The sequence below is a fragment of the Brachyistius frenatus genome, unplaced genomic scaffold, assembly GCF_029030835.1.
Source record: "Brachyistius frenatus isolate BFR_SWC_R1_liver_20210118 unplaced genomic scaffold, ASM2903083v1 Contig_139, whole genome shotgun sequence".
In the NCBI taxonomy this organism is placed as follows: domain Eukaryota; kingdom Metazoa; phylum Chordata; class Actinopteri; family Embiotocidae; genus Brachyistius; species Brachyistius frenatus.
This window is the reverse complement of record NW_027210738.1, coordinates 1,008,705-1,033,115: the sequence shown is the minus strand read 5'-3', so window position 1 is coordinate 1,033,115 and position 24,411 is coordinate 1,008,705. Positions and strand designations below refer to the sequence as shown.

The 24,411-nt window shown below is 41.2% G+C and overlaps 1 protein-coding gene across 3 annotated transcripts in view; it reads left to right on the top strand.

Annotated features, from left to right (window-relative positions):
* Positions 1-24,411, top strand: part of ppfibp2b (PPFIA binding protein 2b) — a 74,607-nt gene that overhangs the window by 8,325 nt on the left and 41,871 nt on the right. For all 3 annotated transcript variants that reach the window (XM_069715183.1, XM_069715185.1, XM_069715184.1), the window contains exons 2-3: positions 11,129-11,225; positions 15,783-15,991. In XM_069715183.1, coding sequence (XP_069571284.1) covers positions 11,144-11,225; positions 15,783-15,991 — 291 coding nt within the window. In that variant the 5' untranslated portion in view covers positions 11,129-11,143. The remainder of the gene's footprint in view (positions 1-11,128; positions 11,226-15,782; positions 15,992-24,411) is intronic.

Below are 24,411 nucleotides of genomic sequence, written 5' to 3'. Positions count from 1 at the left end.
CAATTAACAGACGTCCGCAAAACGTTACCGCTAGAGCCAACGGTTTACCGATGTTCCCGAAACGCCTCACGTGGAAGCTGGCACATGATGCCACCATTTACCAACGTCCATAAACGCCTCACCTATCGAATGACTTGGCGTTTCTTGTTGCGAAACACTACCAAATCTGTCCAATCAGTGCCATGGAAGTGCTGACGTTTGGTAGCCTCCTACTGAGCCCTACTCATTCAATATATGTTGCGTATCGAAAGTTTTTGGCTGAACTTGTGGACCCCAAACACAAAAAAGTACAATCAAACCTACAATCAAATTCATGAAGGCGCTTTGCATCCACATAAGAATAAAAAAAATGGACAGTTTAGCTTATAATTACGAGAGCTGTATCTTGTAATTATGAGATCTTTTCTTGTAATTATGAGATCCAGATCTCGTAATTATGAGAGTTAGCCTGTCGGTACTAACGCTGGCTACTACGATAAAGTTAAAAAGATAATGGCAATATTAGGTTATTGATTCGGGAAGTTCGAATCCGCCAATATGTTTCTAACTTCACCGTAGCGGCTAACGTTTGTGCCGACAGGCTACATTTGAACTTTTTCCTCATAATTATGAGATCCAGATGTCATAACGACGAGATAACCTGTCAAATTAGTTTTTCTTGCGTGATTGCAATGTGCTTCCGTAGCAATTAAAATAATTGTCACATAAATACAATATATATATATATTTTTTTTTTCCGTTTAGTTTTGAAACATTGCACATCAGTCGTCCTCTCGAACATAATCATTGTCGGCTGAAGACTGTCGGGATTGTAAACCCGCGGTTTAAAATGTGACGAGGAAGCGGAACAGGGGCAGAACGTGAAAACCTGAGAACCGGTTGTGGTTCTTGAAGCCGTCATTGTGTTGTTCTGCCTGACAAACTCGTTGTCGTCGCTGCTGCACAGTCGACTCTGCATCTGTTTGTGAATGTGTTGGACGAGACCAGACAACATCTCCTGTCAAAGTGATTTTACTCACGTCATCACACACGCAAACACACAAACACACACACATAGAAATGCACATGGGCTTGTACTGTATCAGACCCAACTAACGATCGTTCTCCAGCGAGCTGGTGTGGTGAGGTGGAAGATCTAAATATAGCTCTGGAGACGTTTGTGTACAAATCAACCACGGCTGGAGTTTAATCAAACAACTCCTCATTCTTCTGTACAGACTATATTTACGCCCAAAAAACACAGAAACTGTGACAATCGAAAATCCTGGATTATATTTTTATACATGTCTTGACTATTTGGAGAAAAAAAAAAAAAAGGGTAATTTTTAACATGTTTTGCACTGAACAAAAATCCAAATTGCACGTTTCAGGCTTCTGGACAATTTTGAATTTTTGCTTTGAAGTTACTAACAAAGCTCGCTAAATATCAGGAAATAGCATTTGCAGTGGCGGCATATTGATTGGTGGTATGAATTAAGGTTAAATGGTTTTAAATGAACACCAGAGAATTTGATTGACGTTCTAATAGCTACTATTTAGATTTTAGAAAGAGGGGAAATTTGGTATTCAGTATCATTTGACGTAATATGCTCTACCAGTGAAGTTGATTAAGATTGAATTTAGTTTAAATGTCCCCATCATGGTCATTCCAGAGAAATCAATTGCAAAGACGCAAAACAAAAGATAAATAATGAACATTTTGACTGCTCTACTTTTTAGGATATCTGGGGTCGAGTGTTGTATTCAACCAAATGTGTCAAGTATTAAAAGATGGCAATAAATGTTAAATTTTTTTGGTTTGGTTTTTGCAATTCACTCAAAAATTTTTAGCAATTTGAGGCAGTTAAGCAAAGTTATCGTGCGTTCAGCTGCTTGTGGCGATGCAAAACGTAATTATTTCCAACCAGTAACAGTTGTGGAATTTAATTTGAGAGTTCAATCAGGTAGTTTTACAGTAGAAAACCTAATACGTGATATTAATTCTCAGAAAAGATATAATAATCTTAAACTATGTGATGTCTTATTTATATTAGAAGTGACTGACTCCTTTGTAATCAAAACCAGAAGTCAGTAACCCAACTTTGGTTTATACTTGCATCAGTTACTACTGGAAATTGGTGGAAATTGTTAGAATACAATATCTCACGACGTCCAGTGGGAAGACACAAAGAGCGATAAAAGAAGGGAGGACGAGAGAGAGAGAGGTAGATTTTTTTTCCAGCCGAACTAAAGGACAGAACATGGGAGCATCCTCATCTTAAATGTCAGTGGTCCTGTCGCATTGATGTTAATTGGTGAAGAATCTGGTGTTTCTTGTTGGCTCGGCTCGGCGCGCACACACACAGTTGTATTTACCCTGTGTGACAGCAGGGCCTGGGGGGCTTAGGTCTGGCCTCTAGCTGGTGACACTAATCCAAACAGGCTAAGCTAAATGAGGAGGAACGGTAAACTCTCACACACACACCCCTCTCTCGGTGTGTGTGTGTGTGTGTGTGTGTGTGTGTGTGTGTGTGTGTGTGTGTGTGTGTGTGTGTGTGTGTGTGTGTGTGTGTGTATCTCTCTTTTGTCTTTTCTCTATGTTAATGTTTCACCCTTTTTCTCTCAACCGTTAAAGGTTCACATGCATTCTGGCATTTCCTGTTCCTACAGGCCCCTCCCACTAATCTTTTTTTTTTTTTCCAAATGTCGAGATCCACGTTTCACCGCTTACATTTAAAACAATGTGTTTCACACTGAGTTTCACTTCATTTTGAACTCTCTTCTTGTGTGCTACTGAGATGACTTTTTAATCTGAGGCCATTCTTTGGTCACTGAAGGTAGGCTCTTGCTTTAATACTCTTATATAACTGTAAACACTTCTTTTTTTCTTTTTTTTAAAGGAGATTTTATTATTTGCATATGTAATGTATGCACATTCAAATGTCTTGTCCACAGTCTTTGCATATGTGAACACACTGGAATAATGTTCCCAACCTTCTGGTCCTGTTAGGCAAATTAGAAAACAACCTGCAGATGGAACTGGGGTTTTTCTACCTGAGCTGTTTACTGTTTTACCTTTCTAAAGTTTCCATTTGTATTATAATCAGGAGTGTAATAATGAGTGAACTCACCTATATATGTACTGAAAAATATAACATAAAAATACTGCGCCATTCTAACTCTTACTATCTTGGTGGTTGAGGTCAATTATATAAAAATATAATAATTTCTCATATGCAGGATTGTCATTTAATTTATATTTCATTTAATTTATATTACACTCTTTTTCTGACACTTTATTGGCAATTTAATGGGAAAAATGAAGTCAAGATTATTTTAATGAGGAAAGTTTGTTGCAGTCTGAGTGAAAGTCCTGCTGAAACAGATTGTTTCTTGAATAATTCAACTCAAACATGACATCAGAAATAGAGATCGTGACACAGGCAAACTTAGAAAAAAAAACAAAAAAAAGTCAATTTGAAATTAGCTGGCTACCTTTAGCAGAGCGTTAAAATATATTCTGAGCAGACAAAAAAAAAAAAAAAAGTAAAACACTCATTGATCCAATACTCAGTTTTGACCTTCTACGTAGGAGCTGGATCAAAACAGTGTTTAGACTCACTGTCAGTACAAACTACCTTCAACCTACTTACCCGCTCCCATTGAACAAAAATCTAGTGTGTTCCCAATTTAAGTTGTTCATGGTTAAACTAGCTTTGCAAACTCTGCAAGTTCAAACTAGTTAGTTAGTAAATAACACCTTCATAATGAATGAATATTATCATAAGTTGTAGCTACTGATAGTATTTTCAGTGCAGCCTGTGATTTAAAAATTCATAATCGCTCATATAAGAGATCCTCCCATATTGTTTTCAACCATGCCCCCCCCCCTCCGCCTCCAGAGCCGCGCTGCCTCTTCGAAACATTTATAGAACAAAAGCTACGATCTGAATTAGCTGTCAAAACAGTATCTTTACCAGCGATTCTCTGGGCTGAATGAATGGTGGGCTGACACTGGGGAAATTAATGTGAAACTGAATGTGTTTCGCTGACACTGACGGCCCAGTTGAGTGTGTATGTGTGTGTGTCGGAGCGTCTCCGTCCTCTTCTGATTACAGTAAGTCAGCTTGATGATTAGTAATAAGCTATGCTTACGATAACAGTCCAGAGGCTAAGTGTCGTACATCAATCCGCTCAGTGTCGGCTCATATCAGCGCCGCTGTTCGCCTTTGTTGGGGGGAGCTCTGCCTTGTGGGGGAAATCTCTTTAACCACTGTCCCCTTTTTTTTTTTGGGGGGGGGGGGAGGGGGTTTATCTCGTCTTCACTTCGGCTCTGCCTCTTCATCTCTCGTCTTTCTATCTCCGCGGATCAATTCGGATCTCAAAGTTCATTGAGTTGAACCGCTGTGTGGGTGATGGCGTGTTGGTGTGGACTTGTGACCACTTGTTTATTGCACGCTACTTTTAATCATTGCAATCGAGTCCGAAGTTGCCTAAAATTCACGTGAGCCATGAAGTTTGGAAGCTAAATGCCGTTTGATGGACTGGTAGGGCGGTGAAGTGTTTCTGGAAGTGTTTTTTTCTTTGGGTTTATTTTTACTTTAAACTTTATGTTTCGTATGACTCTCCTGGATAAAATGATTACCCTGCAGGTTTCTGACACCAGTTCTTAATTATGTCAACTTCATTTTCGGAGAAGTTACATTTGTCATTTTGACGTGGCGGATGGGTCTAGATCAGGGTTCTCCGACCTCGTTCCTCGGAGAGTTTCTTATATCTCCTGGGTAGATTGCGATCTACTGGTTGGAGAGCCCCTTTGGTCTAGATACTACAATGCCCATGAGCCTTTGGTGCAGTTGGTTCGGATTATAAGCTAGGCGGCGACGAGAATTGGAGGGAACATTTTCCCAATGTGGCCTCGTACCTGCTGAATTCTCTTAGAACTAACCTCGAATTTTAAAAGTGTCCCGATTAAAGCTACGAATTGTGTTGTCAGTTTTCAGCAAAACCTTTAGCGCTCAGTTTGGTTGGTGGCCCACAAGACGACAACAATTTAAAGCTAATTTTGGATGTTATTTATTAAAATGCACATTGGGAGCTGTAGTTAACTTCCTCCAAAAATTTGATGTGGATAAGCTTGTACTTTTGGCTTTTTTTTTTTTTTTTTTTTTTTTTCATTAATCAAAGGACCAAATACTTTGTAAGATTGCTGTACAAGTTCTCCAATGGTCTACTTCTGCAACCTGACATTCCTCATATAGCCCTTAACTTCACACCCCTGTCCCGTATTGAAGGTCATTTATTACACCGGCTTCTGTCCGTCCAAAACTGTTGGCACAAACAAGGCCCACAGCTCTTTCCCAGCTTTAATCTATTGATCCCAGCCATTGGTGGCCTCGGGCAAATTGCGGCACCGGTGATTACCACAGTCGGGCCGCTCCGCAACTGACAGTACAAGAAAGTGGAAGTACTGGATACCTGCCAGGTGTGACTGTGTTTTCTGAAACAACAGTAAACTCTGTAAACTCTCCTTCAGGCTAAATGCTAGAAGTGTAAGTGTACAGTCACAGTTTATATTTATATTTGCTTCACAGGTCTAAAATCCAACCGTCTGCCAAGTTACTTTTAAATCAGGAAACAAATATGTCTCAATAGAGGTTTACTTGCTATTATTATCTCTTCACGCCCAGCATTGACATTTCCTCATTGCACGATTAAATCAACGACAAAACTCTTGTTTTAAAAGGTTCCTGAGACTAAATCATTTCATAGAAAGTGGTCAAAATCCATTTGTTTGGATGAAGGTTTTATGAAATCAGGTATCAGAGTACGGCATCATGCTGCGGGCTGTTAGTTGTATCTGCCCTTGCTGTTACACAGCATGCTAGTTCAGACACGGACAGATCGTTAAAACCCGGGATTTCAGCCTTTCATTACATCTGTCACCCGCGAAACAGATTTATGGACGTGAGACAATCCAATCTGTTGGAAAAAAAAAAAAAAAGTATTTTTCTGGCTTGAAAATCTATATTATTTAATTCGATTAATGAAGAAAAACAACTCAGCAGTGTTGTGGGAATTCTTAGTGTTTTTCCAATGGGGGGGTTCAGTGCCAAGTTAAAGGGAAATACCAACAACGTTTGGACTATGTACCCAGAGATCTGAACGATATCATCAAAAGGGGAAAAAAAAAAGGGTACGTTGGATCAGCAAGAGAGTCTAAACAGTATATTTATTGATTTGTTTACAGTTTTGTTTAATCGTTGTTTTTTTGTTTTTTTTACTTTTGGTGTTTTGTTTCTTCTTCTTAGCTCGGGGGCTCATGACCAATATGGAGATGATGTATTAAGGTTCCAAGAATAATGAAAATACGATTCCAAAAATAAGTCATTGAAAGCACAGCTCACTTGATCCGTTTGCACCAACTTTTTTCCCCATTTCAAACTCACTGACTTTCAAGTAAATAACAGCTCATGGCGGCTGTAGTTTTTATTTTTTTTTTATTTTTGAAGTGATGTCTGAATGTTCATTTTGCTGCTTGTTACTTCTCACGATGATCGTTGACTGGAAGTCATGTGTTGTTTCGTGTTCTGGTTCATTACCCTTCACTGTGATGGGGCGGGGGGCGGGGGGGGTCGGCGGGGTGGGGGGTCGGGCGGGGGCAAAATAGATTACAGTAGAAATGAGAGCAGAAGTCGAGCGGACCGGACCCGGAGTGTGTTAACGCAGGAGGGAAGAATCAGATGAAAGTAGAGAGAGCTATATTTCATCGGCAGAACCGAGATGAATCAAACGCACTTTGGCGGCGACCAAAGAGGACGAACAAGAGCAGAGCGGGTTGAGCGAGCAGGGGTGCAGCGCCGGGAGTCACGTTAAACTATATATATATATTCTATAGACACACTACCCACAGTCACACGGCAGGGAAAGATCATCTAACCAGCGTTCGGGCCCTCAGACTCGGCTCTGGGATGCTACTTTTCGTGGCCTTTTCTCTCTCGTACGTGTCTCAGAATAAGCCCGAGGAGAAAGTAGCCCGCTTATAGACGAATAGTCTTACGACGTAAAAAAAAAAAAAATGAATACGGGCAGAAGATGTCAATTCATGCAAAGCGGCGCAGTCCTACTTCCAGCACGGAGCTGCTGCATCGCTTCCTTGTTGTTGGAAAACGGAGAAACCACGAGGCAGCTTGTGAACGTACGGGGGCGTTCGGCAGTTAAAGGTGTTGAGACCAAAACAGAGCTAAACGGAGATAAAATACCGGACTTATCTTACCGGGAGCAGAACTCAAAATAGATGCCGATGTCGCTGTGAGTGTGTTACGCTTGTCAGTGGACAGAATAAGGTTCGCTAACATGACATTTGCTATCATCCCGCAGTGCTGGATGACGGTGATGTACCGAGGCGTTTGCAGTAGCCCCCCCCCTCCACCCCCCCAACACACACTCCCCCCCCTTGACGGTGCGTATCGCACAGCTGATAGCAGCACAGCCAACAGCCTACCGGGCAGGATGATAGCCACAGCCTGTAGATACGTGCTTGCTGTCAGCTGTGAGCAGTCGGACTGAGCCTGGAGGTGACGAAAGGGCTTCGACGTACTGCTTTGTTTTCTGTCCTCGCACGCAAAATGTAACAGATCTCTCGACACGATCGCACGCGGGGCACCTAGCAGATGTTTGATTTTTATCAGCACGTTGAAGAAGCGGTTGGCCGAGCGAACCCTTTCTCCAACACCTGAATCCGGCACCAGTGGATACTGTTACTGGGCTTTTTTTTTTTTTTAAGTTGAAGAATATTTCCAGGAGAAAGATATGCTTCTGACTATGTTTCTCACCAAAGCTAAAGAAATAATGTCGATTTCTGGAAGCAAATGCGCTTTGAGTGCAGTTTGCTGGATTTGAGGGTCTTTAGTTGTTTCTCCAACTCACAGCGGGAGGCCGGGGCCTGTAGTTATTTACACAGGGCGGCTGAGTATTTGTGTGTGTGGGAAAAGGCTCTGCAGAAAGGTGCTGAGTAATGGTGCACTGTTGTCAGTGGAAACACGGTCGACCTGACAGACTGTTTAACGAAATCCTGTTAGTTTCAGATTGAGGTTGATGCCATTTTCTTAATCACGTGACTGGGAAGATTTGTTTTTTTGGTTGGGTGGGGGGGTATTTGACTTCTCAAGCAGTAAAAGTAGCAACTAACGGTACGTGTCCGTGAAACACGTCTCCTAGAAGGAATAAAGTGAACGTTTTGTAGATGTAGACATCGACAGCTTTTCTCCACTTCTCTGTTAAAGTTGTCAGATTTGAACTCGGAGAGAGAGAGAGAGAGAGCGAGCGAGAGCTGTCAGCACTGAGGCGGGTGCAGCTGTAAGAAACAGGTCACGCATTGTCATGTTTGACAAACTAGTTTTTCCGGAGTCTTTCCATCTTCATGGGAAAAAGGCGTGTCTCTTTTCTGACAACAGAGAAATCAGGGAACACGGACAATGGAGATAATCCTTGTATCCAGATTCGAAATAGGTGGATGTTGTAATACTGTCGCTGCCACAACTTGAAATTGCTCTTTAATCTTTTTGACTGCAGCAACAAAAAAAACACCAGTGCAGTTTTAAACACCTTACAAATATCATCTCAAGTGTACATGTCGCTTACTTATTCTTTTGATCAGTGGTGATTGCAAAATATATTCTTAATTGAGAAACTTAGTTGAAAAGTTTAAAGGTCCCATAAGTTATCAATTTAGTTTTCCGTTCCTTTTTTTTTTTTTTTTTAATCTACAGCAGATCTGGGTGCCATATAAATACTGTGAAAGTGTCAAAAGCTTATTCAGCAACTGTGCGGTTTCGGTAGAGCGTCGGGACTTCCCCAAATTTGTGATGTCACAAACTCCCACTCGTGTCATACGTCCGCTCTCATCACAACCAATCCAACCATTTATCTGGAAGAGAACACCCTCACCACTCACACACGCTTCTCGCTCAATGTCTTTCCCACTCGACAACACGCACGGACGACGTCGCCGCACTCAGCAGTTGCACGGGTTGTTCGGCCGTTGCGTTTTGCATACGTGCAGTCTCACGATAAAACGGTCATTTCCTCGCTCACACACACACACACACACACACACACACACACACACACACACACACACACACACACACACACACACGTTGAGACAACGGCGATATTGTTCTGTCGAGGTCAAGCGTTGTCGCAGTGCTGTCAAACAGAGTCGGTTTGTCGGAGCGGCTGAATGGCGCCGTCACCCTCGGTCTCAGCAAGACAAAAAAAAAAAAAAAAAACATGCAGCCATTTATAAAAACTAATAATAATAAACAATCAGTTACCAGGCTTTCTTTAAACACACACACACACACACATCTGTATCCGCACACGTGTATGATGGGACGCCTGGGATTGGGAAAAGAAAAAAAAAAACGGTAGAATCGCTCCAGTAACGACGGCACATTTACTGAAATTCCATCGACATGTTTTTTTTAATTTTTAAATTTATGAAGATTGTCAGCCGCCATAATGAAGTGGAAGTCGGCGCTAATGTAGATGAGTATTAGTCCGATTTGTGGGAGGGTGGGGGGGTAGGCGGGGGGGGGGTTTCAGTCTCCCAAAGGCGTGAGTAGACGACATCACCGCCCTTTCCTCTTCCATTTGCACACGTTGACGTCTATTTGTCCGTAAGTCGGAGCGACAGCATGACAGCGAGACGAGGGCCTTGAAGGAGAGATGACAGGAAACGGGATGAGCGCCAGGCAAAGGAGGGATGACAGAGTTGTGTGTGTGTGTGTGTGGGGGGGGGGGGGACGCTGGAAAACAGGACGGCAGGAGTCGGAGGGGGGCGGCCAGAGGCGGCGAAGACGGAAAGTCATCGCTGCTTCGAGGAATAATTAAAAAAAAAAAAAAAAAAGTGTGTGGGAGGTGGGATGCGTTTTGAGGCCTTTTTTTGGTCGTATGTACTCTTCATGTTTGCGTGCAGCGGTGTGCATGCACAGTACATGTGCATTTGTGTAAAATGTCTATCAGTGGGGGGAAAATATGTAAAATGTAACAAAAAAAGTCGAACTTGTGGAGTTTGGTTCGATTAAAATTGACTTAAAAGTGACTTTTTCAAAACTTTTTGGACCCCCTGCTGGTGATCGGTGGGAATTGCACCATCGGTAAAACCAAACGATTCCTTGTCCTTTTAAAAGTAATCACTGAGTTAGTGGTATTAATCAGTAATAATTACATATTCTCAAATAACTTTATTAACTTTAAGTTGTTGCCCATTTTAATTAGGACTGCTATTATTAAAAATAAATTTAAAAGATGATCTTATTATCCGAGCTGAGAAAGGTTTTGTATATTAAACATCGGCATTTAATTGGATGCAAAACATAATTGTGTTTTATAGCTATATATGTTCATTGTTGGTATCTTGGTGTTATTTTGTTAAAGATATTTTGCAGTGTTATTTTTTTAGACACCTGGTGGCGACACTTGGACTGCACAGGTGTGTTAGTATATATACAGTAGGTCAACGGTAAACACGAAAAGGCGGGTGCGGTTAGGGGAAGAGCACACAGGTCATGAATCGTTAAACTTGGTGTGTTTATCTGAATTATTTTATGATAAAACGGGCAAATACGGACCGAAAATCTCTTTCTTCCACAAAATGTCATCTCACATCAACACGTGCGCACTTGTTGCAAAGAGTCATAGTACATACCGTGATACACTCACTGCAGAGGTGTCAAAAAAAAAAAAATACATATGCAAGAATGAAAGGAAACCGACTTTAGTCATGTGGTTTTTTTTCTGATTCTCAAAGCCCATAGAAAGTTGCCACACAAATGAGATGCATTACCCTTATTGGATTACAGCGAGTTAGAGGATCCAAATCTCCCACTGCGGCTTTATCTCGTCTCCATGCAGGATGTAGCGAGCAACGCAGAGCCGGTGCGCCTGTCGGGAGTTATTTTCATGCTTTCTAGATGTTCCTTAGAGAGACGTCTCAGACTGTAAAATCCCGTCTTTATTTTAAAAACTATCGACATCTCTCGCGGACGAAAAATTCTTCAAATAAGACGATCTGCAGGAAGTTATACTCATGAACACAATTTTTTTTTGTTTTTTTTTTTTTTTTTTTTCCCCCCTACATCAGAACACCTGAGATCTGATGCTTCCCGCCATCGCCATGGAAACGGAGGCCAGTCACATGCTGGAGGCGGCACTGGAGCAGATGGACGACATCATCGCGGGTAAGATAATAATGACGCGGCAGTTACTTGGGGGGGAGGAGGGGGGAGGGATGTTTTGAGAAAGTGACAGTGCTGGATGAAGGGTGTTGAGTGAGGTGGAAGTCACACTGTTCCCTGTGTGTTGAGGTTTAACGTCACATTATCATTATCAATTATACAACAAGTAGTTCCGACCCAGCGATTTGATTGGTCAACTGTACATTTGCTCAAATCACCATGACAACACACCCTGCTCATCACCAGAAATATCACTCCGCCTTCTCAATGGGGATACAAAATTGGAATTGAATTTGTTATAATACTCAATACAATGTTGTTTTTACTTGTTATAGGTCTGTTAATTGGAACCCATTTGGTGCAATTGGGTCTTTTTTTTTTTTAATCCATTTTTGTCGCTCCGACAACACCACGGATAGTCTGGCCGCCGGCTAGCTTGACCAGTTTGGTTTTAACACACGACACGGTGCTAAAATCTTAAAAATACACGAGTCCATCGACATCTTTTCTCAGCGGATATCTTACTTACAACCAGACAGAGCTAGCTGAGCAGTTTAGTGTTTCTACTCGCTGCATTTATTCAGTTTGAGAAACCATCTCTGGAAAGCAATAAAACGGGACTCGATCTGGCCTCTGTTGCTAGGGCCGTTGCTAAGGGTTGGCCTACTCCCAGGAGCGGTAAACGTCACGTACGTTACATTTGCTCCCGCTTGTTAGTCACACCCTCCACGCGTTGCCACGGAAACGGAGATCGGGCTAACAAAAAGTTTTTATATTTTGACAGCGAATGGTCCCCACAATATGAAATACGTTTTGATTACGCGTTTTATTTAGTTGGTAACTTGTTGTATAATCGCAATATTACACGAGAGGATGATGCTTTAACGTGATTATTGGCACTTCGGTGATGCGGTCAGAACCGAGGCATCGAGGTCCGTAAGCATCACTGAAGAAACAATAACGACGTTAAAGCACACTCTCGTGTAATACTGCTGAATCATCCTGAGTCATCCCAGCTATCGGTGTCTGTACTCAAACTGGCTTCGTAGAGCGACCCTGTTACAGAAATTACAACTCCAGCTCTTTCATACACTCTGCTGTTGTTCGTATCGCTGCTGTGTATAGCTGTAATTTGTGCAGTTAGCATTAACGTTTGGTATCGAGAATCAAATGGGAACCACTTTGTGCACAGAGGCACAGAACAATTGATTTTTTTACTAATCAGCACTAGAAGGAAATTGCGATCTCACTGTCATCATAATTGATGGAGAAATCCAAGAATTATTTTTTGGGGCAAATTTCTGTGATTTGTCCTCAGCTGTCAGTAATAAGTAAAAATAGATGAGAACTCAAATATTTCGAAGCTATTTTTTGTGATGTGCAGTGAAGTGATTGCATGTTGTGAAAGTTCCAAAAATGTTCTCCCCAATTTGTTATTATTTATTTATTATTGGTGTTTCACTGCATTTACATTTTTTGTGTGTGAATAATCTCAAAGTTTTATAAGTGAGAAAAAAAAAAAAAATAGGGCCAGTCAGAAGCCCACCCAAAACTTCAGGGATTTAAGAATTAATTTAAAAGCATTTTTTTTTCTTTTTTAAAGTGAAGACAATCTGTGCGCAGAGTTAGAGTTAATATAGAGAATATATTTTGGGCTCAGATCCTGCCTTCACTTTTGTTCGCTTGTTAGCCTTAAAAAAAAAGGCTGATAACAGCAAGTTAATAAGTGACCAACTAGACTTCTGTACTTCCAACTGTGACATTGCCTTTGTTTGTGTGTGTGTGTGTGTGTGTGTGTGTGTGTGTGTGTGTGTGTGTGTGTGTGTGTGTGTGTGTGTGTGTGTGTGTGTGTGTGTGTGTGTGTATAACAAGGGTTGTGTTTGCTGCAGGCAACTCAGCCTTGGGGAAACGACATTCGACTAACAGTGGGGGTAAATGTTTAATGTGGTCCGCCAGCAGGATGTGGGAAGAACACAGAGTGTCTGTCCAGTCACGAGGGGAGACGGCGAAAGAGGACGTGGACGGGGGACTTCCTGTAAATTCCTCAGAATTAGAAAGTTTCTGTGACCGATGAAGATAAATTTAGATAAAATTTTGATTTGGATAGATTTAGGAGATAAAGGAATGCGTTTAAATGAGCGGTGTGACTCACGCTTACTGTACGATTGTTACGTTATGTGTGTAATTAATACAATCTGAGTATTTTTATCATCACATAATTTACCTGATATAAAAAAATTTAAAAAAAAAATCCAGTCCAATATAAAGTCGAAGCATGACATTGGACTTGCGTGTTAGTGTCACGTTTCGCCTCAACTAGGCGTGAAAAGTACACGCATATATCAACACGGTCAGAGAAGAAGGTTTACGTGACAAAGTACAAAGAGTAGGTAAAATCTGCGTACTTTATTTGGACAGAGCCCAGGACTCATCATGGAGGAAAAATATAAAAAATATATTTATATCAAGGCCACGTTTTTACTGTATTGTGCGAATTAATCAAAATGTGGCAATGAATTCATCAAAACATGGTGAACTGTAGTAAAATGTGGCCTCGATGAAAATATTTCTTCTCTTTGTGACCATTTCCCGGTCTGTATATTTGAACTCGAACTGTGTTGTTGTTGTTGTTTTGTTTTTTAACCCTAACCAAGTAGTTTTTGTGCGGAAACCAAACCAAATTGCAACCGTGTCACATTTATCACAAGCCATGAACTTTTCCTAAATCTAATGCATCTTAGTTTTCACGCCTTCGAGAGGCAACGTGACAAAAAAAACAAACAAAACAAAAATCACATTTTTGACGAGGTTCACTGTATTATAATCTCAGCCTCACAATTATAGCTGCGATTTTAAAAATATTACTTCAGTCATTTTTTTTTCACACATTTTCTGGTTCCAACGTGATAATTGAAGGGTTTTCTTCAACAGATACAATAGTAAACTTAATATCTGTGGGGCTGTGGGTAAAGATAGATGGGTCAATAAAACGAGCAGTATAAATACATTACTGGCATTTTTCACCATTTTCTGATACGTTATCACACGAGGCATTTAATCATTTAATTGAGAAAATACTCAGCGGATTAATTCGCAATGAATTAATTGTCAGTTGCAGCCGTATTCACCACATTTTCATGTGTAGCAGAAGTCGACAAAAGAGGGTTTTTGCAGTTACTGCCGTTGCTGCTGTTCGCCCTAAAAAAAACAAAAACATGCCGACCTCATCGAGTGCTCCGAGTTCGCTGTTCCGGCTCTCACCGACCACAAATAGAAATACATTAAAAAGCCCATTAGCGATAACATCAGCCAATCACCAACGAGGAAATTAGAGCCACTTATCAACAGAATTTTGATATGTGGGTCTTATTGCAGTCCATGATCAAGATTTATTTATTTATTATTTTTTTGGGTGGTAAGCACCCTGTGGGAATACAAACGAAAGGCAGTGTGTTAAAATAATATTTTCCTCTGCATGCTTCAGACCAGAACACACTGAAATCCACGTTTCTATGTTCATGCACGTTTTCACTTCTCCTCGGGGGTTTAGTGCTATTTGTTCGGTGGCAAGTCAGTCAGGCTTATATTTCGGTTGCTTAAATGGAATAAAGCTAACAAGGGAGTTTTGCTATTTTCGTTTTAGATTCTTTAATTTAAAGTTTGATTGTGCGACTTCGGTCACAACCGCCTGCAAGCATTTAACATTTGAAAGGCCTTTTTAAGAAACGAGGGCGTTTCTGTCTCCTAAAAAAAAATGCTCGAGGGCTTTTAATTTGAAAAGAATACAGGAAGAGTTGAGTAACTTTGACCGCGCATAATGGCGGCAGATCACCTTGCAAGGCTTCAGGTTGATGTCGAGAATCGATTAATACACCTTAAAATGTCGTGGTAACAAATTTGACCGTTCGTGTTTGTTGTTTTCATTGGCTCTCTTAAATGAGACGCTCGAAAACATGCAAATATAAATTTCAACCGGATCGAGAAAAACTGAGAGTAGTTTTATTTAGACCTTTTAAAAAAAAAAATAATAATAAAAAAAGTTCTTCTGAGTCACATTCAAGTCCCAAAGAGAGTCAAACTTTCTAAACATCACCATATTTGTTCAGTCATGTGTATATATATATATATATATATATATATATAAAGCTTTATGATCCCATGGATTTCCCCTCTTTTGCATTCGGGCTGTGAGGCTCTCACTTCTCTCCGGCTCTCTAGCACAGGCTGCTTTTTAAGATACTCGAGCAAATGTTGTTTTCATGATACATTTTTTTTGTCCTTCATGTACCGTGTGGAGTCGCTGCATTGTGCAGCTGTTTTTTTTTTTTTTTTTTAGGGGGTCATAATTACTTGAGTGCATCCAGATGTGTGCGTCAGCGTGCGCCAGGTGACACATGGACATTTGGAAGCGTTGACGATGAGATGGATGTACGGGCTTTTGCTGTCCTGTTATTCCGAGCTTTTCGCCGGCGATAGATCGGCTTCGTACTGCCGTCGCATTATAGTGCCATTAAAAATCTCTCCGTGCTAGAAATTAACGGCCTCTCCTTCCCTCTCCAGGCTCGAAAGCGGCAGCGGTGGAGTTTTCCAACAGCATGTACGACCTGGGCTCCCCCGTCAGCGCCGGTCCGCTGCAGGTCGTCCAGTTGGCCGAGGACCTCAAACTGGCCTTGGAGCTCCAACCCAACCGGGAGGAGAGAGACGGCCTCCGGGCGCAGTTGCCCGCGGAAACGGCGGAGGCGCTCATCGCCTGGCTCCAGAGCGGGATCGTAAGTCGATCGTCTGCTTTTACTTCACTTGAATTATTTGTCAAACCGGAAAAAAAAAAAAAATCAAATGGAATTGGGATGATTTTTTGTTTTGTTTTTTTCATTGTTTTTGGTCCAAATCAAAATCTTTTCATCGAGCGGTCAGAAATAATTTGGATTCCAGGCTGCAGACGAGTATTTCAGCATCGTGAGATCGTCTGTGATTTTTTAATTTTTTTTAAGCCTTTTGTGACCATATTTGGTGTTTATTGCTGTTAAATTCAGCTGAAAAAGAGCATCAGTCCAGACTGCAGACTCTGCTCGCTTCATTTTGTTATGCTCGCTTTTCTAAGCAGGAGAGGCTGTTCTTTTTTTGGTTTTTCTTCTCATAAAGTGTTGTTATGTTGTGTTTCCTCCACTTGTTACATATCATGTTGACTCTCCCAACTACAGCTCTCTTGAATGAGGCCTTATACTTGATTATTTATATAAATAACACATTTCTTACACGCACAGAAAGTCCAGATTCATTTATTTCTGCGTAAGTAATCAATAATTACAGTTTAAACGCCAAGTTTTTTTTTTTAATGTACACGAGGCACCACTATTATCTTGATAACTGTAGAGTTTATGTCCTAATTTCTGCCGATGTAAGCGGAGAAAGTCTATTTTAGACGATGCAGACTTCCTCCGTTATCTAAACGCTGAGTGTTGACATCAAAAACCTAATTAATGCATAAAACTACTCAGTGTAGAAAAAGATTGGTGCCAGCAGTCCCCTCATTCACTCGGTGTGTACATCGACTGGTACCAACAAATCTTTACGAATTTTACATTCGGAAATTCAAAAGTAAATAAAAGAGATATTACTCATATTCATAGCGTAAATATATTCTATCAAGGAAACAACCATTTCCATTATTAGATTCAAAGTCAAAATCGAGTATATTGGTCGACCGTATATGAATCGCTAGATGACTTTTATTTTGAAACGAGGGCTTTTAATTTCTAACGGAAACAGGAAGCGGACGACTAACGGCGACTTCCGGTGTTTTTCCTCACACGAACCGCAAAAGTTCATAAGAAACACCAGAAAAATTTTATCGGGCCGAGTATTTGATGCAAACATAAATTCACAAACATTTTTCTTGGACAACAAACATCAATTAATTAATAATGAATCGGATGTTGACGTACTTACAGAATACGTCAGTATGTCGTGTTGTTACATTGCAGCTACGCAGGGCTAAAAAAAAACAAAAAAACACTAAAGAAAATGTTTCTCCCCCTTTAAAAGTCGTTTTAAATTTACTGCGAAACTCAACTCACCGTCTGAAGACGATGACGCAGATGGTTTAGAAAAATTACACCACGGTATTTCCGTCGCATGAAATGAAATCAGACGTGCGGCGCGCAAACAAAAAGAAACCAGCTGTTGAAGTGGGTTGTTTTTCCTTTTCGCTCTTCTTTTTGAGGTGAGGTTAATAAAGAGAGGCTTGGTCCATCTGTTCGTTCAGCAGCGACTAGTGCAGCGGATCACACATAAAAAAAAGTTTGGTTTCTCTTGTTTTTTTTTTTATTTTTCCCCAACAAATAACTGGAGTTACGGGCTATTATTCAAATGAATTTGTTATACAAGGAGACTACGGAAAAACGTAAACATGATGTTCAAGCTTTTAAATTATGGCATATTATTTAGTGATTCGGCGAATAGACTCATTATATCTAGTAATCCGTCATCCAGTGTTTTTTCCACAGTTCAGGGACAGTTGCGGCGGGTCAGACGGCGTCAGAGGTCAGAGGTCAGAGGAGAAGGAATTTCGCTGCTGTGCTCCAGATCTGCTGTTCTCTGCTGCTGAAGGTTGGCACGTCTCTGTGAGGATGAACTCATCTGCTCTCACGGCCGCCTCCTCCTCGTCCGCTCTTTGTCTTTCTTTACTTCTTTCCCTCCTTCCTTCCTTTGTTTTCCTTCCTTCCTTCTTGTCTGTCTTTTTTCTTTCTTTCTTTCTTTCTTTCTTTCTTTCTTTCTTTCTTTCTTTCTTTCTTCTAAAGATACTTTAGCTTCTTCTACATATCTCCTTTTGAATCCCGCCTCTTTATCACTCCCCACGTTTTCATCACTATCAAAACACTCGCTGCACTACAATTACAGCGTTATGGCAGTCTGAGGAAGGAGGGAAGGGTAAGCGGAGACGTTAAGTTCTCCTCGGAGACGCTATTACAACTCGACTATTATCGGCTTCTTTTCTCTCTGACGCGAGTCTGTTTTCTAAATTATACAGTTTTGGGATTCAGTCAAGTTTGTCTGTGAACAGGATTGTGTTGCTGAGGACTGGTCGGTAAGATCAAGCTGCTTGTTTGAAACCTCGTGACCGACTTTCTAAAAAAAACTCTCCGTTGCCAATTTATCCGAAGCCGTTTGTTGCTGTTGCCGACTTTCGTCCTGCAGAGGCCGCTGTTTTCTCTTCCCCCACCCCCAGGGAAGCGCTGCCGAGTTTTCTTTACTCTCGATGATTGAGACGGTTAGAGGCTGAACAAAAAGAAGGAGGAGGGCGGTGGATGGAGGGGGGGGGGGGGGTTTGGATCCTGCTCGGTGGCTCTTTGAGCTCCTGCATTGTTTCAACAGCAGATGTCTCACTCGGTCTCAGAGCCAAACCTCTCACTCTCTTTTTTTCTTTCCATCTTTGTTTCTCCCTCTTTTGTTCGCTGCTCTCCTCCACCATGCTGTTCCAGTTCCCTGACTTCTCTCTGTTTTGAGATGTATATATATATATATATATATATATAGAGAGAGAGAGTGTAGGTAATGTGGGCGTCTGTATTAATCTGTTAGTTCACTGAGCGGGTGTCATGTGGAGGGGTTTGGAAAATTTGATGCGTTTTTTTTTTTTTTTTTTTTTAAATAATTTGTTAAACTGCTGAAAATGTAAAACTTTCTGGAAACTATTATTCAAAAATATTCATCTTCAGTGTCAAAGTGGTTTACCCCCCTGCAGCAATGTTTCAATTTAAATGTGATTTTTTTTTTTTTTTTTTTTTAACGTTGCATTAATGCAGCGTCATGTGAATTCACCTCCAGGGACTTCAGTTGGGTCTTTTTTTTTTTAAGTCAGCAATTCAGATTCAGTCTTTTTTTGTTGTTTTGCAATTTTTATCAAATTTTTTTTATTCCCACATAGGAGCTTATGGGTTTCTGATAAGTTCTCATCCTGATTTATATTTGGATCACTTAAAAAAAAAAAAAAAAAAAATCGAGGTAATTGATCACTAAAATTGCTGCTAATTTTATATTGTATCTAAATAAAAAACAATAAGTTGGCAAAGACCAAAGTGAACGAACCGCAGCATTGTTTCTACTTTTTTTTTTAGATGTTGTTGTGTTTCCTGCTGCACACTCGTTGAGTTCAGAATAAACAAGGACGATCTGGTTGTGATAGCCGTAAACTGAACAGAGGGACCACAGGAATGTCAATCAAAACAGACACGCCTCCCCAAAAACACGGCTTTTTTGACTCGTAGTTTCTAATTAATGACGGGATTATTTTCCGATGGACCGCCAGGAAAACGAATAATAAAAAGGGACCGTAGCTAGCAAAACCGAGACAACTCGTGGAGAATTTTTATTGACTAAGAGTTTTATTAGAGAAGTTGAATGGGAGTCTATGGAGCCGGTAGGCTTTTTGGAGTCGACCTCTAGTGGCACCCGGTGGTATCGCAGCTTAAGGCGCTTTCCGCATCGGCCTCGTTTTTCAGACCCGGAAGTTGCGTCCACTTTTATACATACAGTCTATGGGTGTAAACAATCTGACGTGGAAGCAGCGTAAGGTTACGGAAAGGAAAATAAACTGTCGTTGGACCCGTCCCCCCGTCCACCCCTGGACTTATCCTGTCCACCTCCCTGCTGACCTACAGAAACAGGATCAAAGACACTCCTGCTCTGCAATTAGCCTGCACCCTGTGGGGCTTCTCTCCAGGGAGGGGGGGGGTACTTCACGGGGAGATGCACATAAGCTCACAAGACACACTCATGTAAACACAGGAAGCATCATAAGTGTATTATTGGCAGGAAACTGAGATACCCAGCGACTGCTGCTCATTACTGCCGACCCAGAGATGTCTGTCTTCAGATGATCCTCTCTGAGGAGTCTCTGGCTATGTTTTTTTTGGAGAACAGTTTTCCCAAAACCAGTCAGGAGAATGTGAGTCTTCGGTTGCGGGTTACAAAAACATTTAAGAGGATTTTGCCACTTTACGAAGCAGCTAGGCTTCTTGTCTGAGGGGGAAATACCACATTTAGCTTTAAGTTACTTGATACAAAACGAATAGTTCAATTTTAAAGTTACGACTTTAGTAACAATCTTTTGAAGAACTTGCATACAAATGTCACTAAAACTCAAACTGAACTGCTTCAAGAAGCGAATTAAAAACGGTTCACTCCTTGAAGTCTCTCAGCACCATGACTGTAACTTCATTAACAGAGAGCACAAAAAAAAGGAGGAGGAAGATGAGGAGGAGGAGGAGGAAGAGGAAGGCCCGGCATGGTTGGTGTTTGCAGACAGTACAGCCTGTTGCTGCTTTGTTTGTGTGTGTGAGTGTGACATCAGATGCTGCTGCTGCTTTTAGAGGGTGTGAGAGGGAAAGAGTGAGAGCGAGAGAGAGAGAGAGAGAGAGAGAGAGAGAGAGAGAGAGAGAGAGAGAGAGAGAGAGAGAGAGAGAGTGAGAGGAAACACGGGCCAAAACCCAAACAGATGACAGAGACAGAAGAAGAAGAAAAAAAAAAAAAAACGGCAAAGCGAACCCAACCCACCACCTCCTCCTCCTCCTCCCACCTCCTTCCTGGGCTCGGCCATTTGGCTGTCAGACGGACCTCGGCGGGAGAAGCAAGAAGAAAAAGAGGGAGGAAAGAGACAGAAGTGGGAGAGAGAGAGAGAGAAAAAGGGAAGGAGCAACGACTCCAAACCCAGAACAGAAGAGGAGAGTCCAACGGAAAGGAAAAGATAAAGTTGGGAAAGTGAACCAAGTAGGGGGGGAGGGAGAAAATATAAGGGAGAGGAAAAGAGAGGAAGAAAAGAGGAGGAGGAGGAGGAAGACAAAGCGAGGAGAGGAAGGGGGAGTTGTCCCAGAGATCGTAAAGAGCCCTCCTCCACAGCTGTGAACATCACAGCCACACACACACACACACACACACACACACACACACACACACACACACACACACACACACACACACACACACACACACACACACACACACACGCGCGCGCGCAAAACTTTAGAGAATCCGAGAGTCTGATAAAAAAAAAGTCAGACCAAAAAAACAAAAACAAAAAACACACAAGGAAGTGGGCAGGGCAGCGATGGGCCGGGGAGCATGGAGGCTCCCATTGACTTCTACAGGCACTTCTCCTGGCTCAAAAAGGTGAGTAGTGTTACACTTCAGTTTAAAAAAAAAAATTAAAAAAAATGTCATGTCCGTTCACATTTCTTCAGATTTGGTGATTTTTGCATGTTTTGTGAAACGAGCGAGAGAGAGAGATACAAAAAAACAAGAAGTGGGGTTAGGGGGGGAGATAACTCACTTTAGATGTGAGTCATTGTCCTGCATTTTTTTTGTGTTATTTCCTGGCGATTTCCTTCTCGGGAAGTTTTAAGATTCCTCGTGGCTGCGTCGTAAACGTTTTATTAAGGCAGCGCTCTCTGTTATCAGATTTAACAGGCTTTCTTTCATCCATCAGCTGATTTTAGCGGTCGACCCCTAAAGCGGCGTGTGATGCCGCGGGGATTCAATCAGAGACTCCTTTTGACGTGCCACCAAGAAAGAGTTCGAGCCGTGTTTTACCGTTTGTCTTGGGGAGTCGTTTTAATTTGATTTTTTTTGTTTTTTTTTGGTTTGGGAGATGTTTTTGCTCATTTTCTTAAGATTTCCCTTTTAAAACTAAAATAATTATCTTTAATGCCCCGAAATGTATTATCCTGCTTTCTGCTTTTTTTTTTGGTTTTGAAGTTCTCTCATATCAGGCGGTGACCTTTAAAACTGACCTTCGGGGAGCGACTGTCAAACAGGGTCATTAGAAGTCCTCACAAAGAGGGGTTAAAAAACAACAACCCAACAGACGTGGTTCAATTCGGACCTCTAAATTTTTTATATTTAAAAAAATGTTGTTTTCCTGCTCGTATCAACATGTGGCCTCTGTGGGGTTTTTATCGAATTCAATTGAAATGATAAGAATCCAGGAATGTGCCCCCCCCCCCTTTCCTCTCCCCCCTCCTCATGACAACTGGCTTCTTCAGTTACTAAGAAAAAAGTAGATCCTCATTTCAGACCGTGTTGCATTTCTTTTTTTGCCCTCGGTCGTGACGCGCTGCATTGTGGGTAGTTGCTCAGCTGATTTCTGTGATATGTGATCAGCTGAGCATGCACATTATACTCTCTCTTTTTCTTTTTAACTTTTTTTATTTGACACAGCAGATTGATTGATAGATAGGCTGAAATTTGCGAAGACGTGTCGGAGTCTGAAGTTCTTTGAGGTTAAATAAACGGATTTGAGCTTTCGGTGACCGAAAACGAGTCCGTTTAAGAAGGCCGCGTGTTGTAGCGGATTAAAAACATCTTCTGCATGCGTCCTCATTGTGTAAGATGAGATTTGTTCTCTGCAGTGTATAATGTTTCCTTGCTTTTTTGCATTTTGCCAATATATGAAGTTCGGAGTTAAATTTTCATATTTACAAAATGGTCCTATTCAAATATTTGATTACTGTGATGCACGAGACCGAAAGTAAATGATATCAAATTTTCACTTTGGTAATGGGGAAAAAAAAATTGCAAACACATTACAATCTGCAGCAAATCCAAAATCCAGCACGCCAAAGCGTGTAAATACACCTGTCAGGCCATGAGAGGATATTTGTGTCAGTGTCACGTTTTGCGTCACCGAAGCGTGAAAATCACACGCGTGTATGACCAAAGGCTGAAGACGGAGGTCACGTGACGAAGTGTTTGGCGATTAGTGTTCGAGTCCTTCCGAGAGCAGTGATGCAATTAATTTGCTTATATAATGTCATGATTTAACTTGCACAAGTAAATTACGTTACACACTTAAATTGACTTATTTTAACAAAAAACTACGTTGTTTTTTTTCCTCCGCCTACCCAAGAAGTTTAGTCGAGGGAAAATCGCCACCCTCTGGTGGACTGACGGGGGTATTACACAATTTGGTGCGATACCGAGATTAATTCAGACGCAACAAACCCGTTCTTTAGCCATTACGTAAATTTGACACGGTTTTTTTTTTTTTTTTAACTTTGCTGGTTAGATTTAAAACCAGCATGAGTTGTGGTTTCACTTTTATTTTTCCTGCCAGAGAAAGAGAGTTATTATCGCGGCACACTGAACCAGTCATCACCCGCGGCTGTGTTTATCCTGAGGTTTTTTTTTAGTTTTTTTTTTTTACAAAAGCTACACCAGTAAACAGCAGTGTTTAATCATTTTTATTGCCGTGGTTACCGTAATGAATCAGGTTTACAGGGTGCTACGCTAATAAAGATCAGAATATAGTTTAATCAAAAAATGAAATGACAACTCATTCCGAATACGACCAAATCGCCTTCAAATTCACTCTCCGCTCTCACTGGGATTGTTCGACTGTCATGCTGTGCAGACATTAAATTGAATTGGCCTTTAAATTGGATTGAGAGACACAGTGGTGTGTAATGTGTTACACGTGCTGCTGCGGTACCGAATCCCAAAAAAAACAAAAAACAGTCACGACCGAATTGAAGAGCAACACGTGGGGGTGGGTGGGTGGGTGGGTGTGGGGGGGGGGGGGTAGGTGGTGCTCTGCAATGTTGTCATGCATTCTTAGACACTGGGATCACAAACTGTTCTGCGTGTCACCGGGAGTCAAACCCACGACACCGAACTCAACTTTGGCTGTAAATACTCAGAAAATACTCACTGAACAGCCGGCAGGAGATTTACACCCAAAAAAAAAAAAGGTCAAAAGTTAAATTCCTTCCCCTCCTCTTTTGCAAAGCTTTTAATATTTGATCTGCTGTAGACAAAAAGTGCTCTCACTTTATGTAAAGTCAGCCACGAGTTGCTTAACTATAACTATAATTTTATAAGTCTTGATTAAAATGTCTAAAATGATTAATATGCTAAATATTAATTTGGATTCTTACCTGCAGATTTCAGCTGCGTTGGAGGTTCCTTCGTCTCTTTTTGTTTTATTACTTCTTATTCGTATCTCAGAGAGAAGCTGAAAAATAAAGCGACACGTTACGGTTTAGTCTTTCGAGGAAACTCAGACTTTCGTTTCGTTACGTTTTCTAAACAAGTCGACACGACGCTGATTAAACAAAAGTCAACCTTGGTTGAATTACCACCAAATTACTCAAAAATCCAAGTACAGCTAAATACCAGCTCTTTTGTTTTTTTGGGG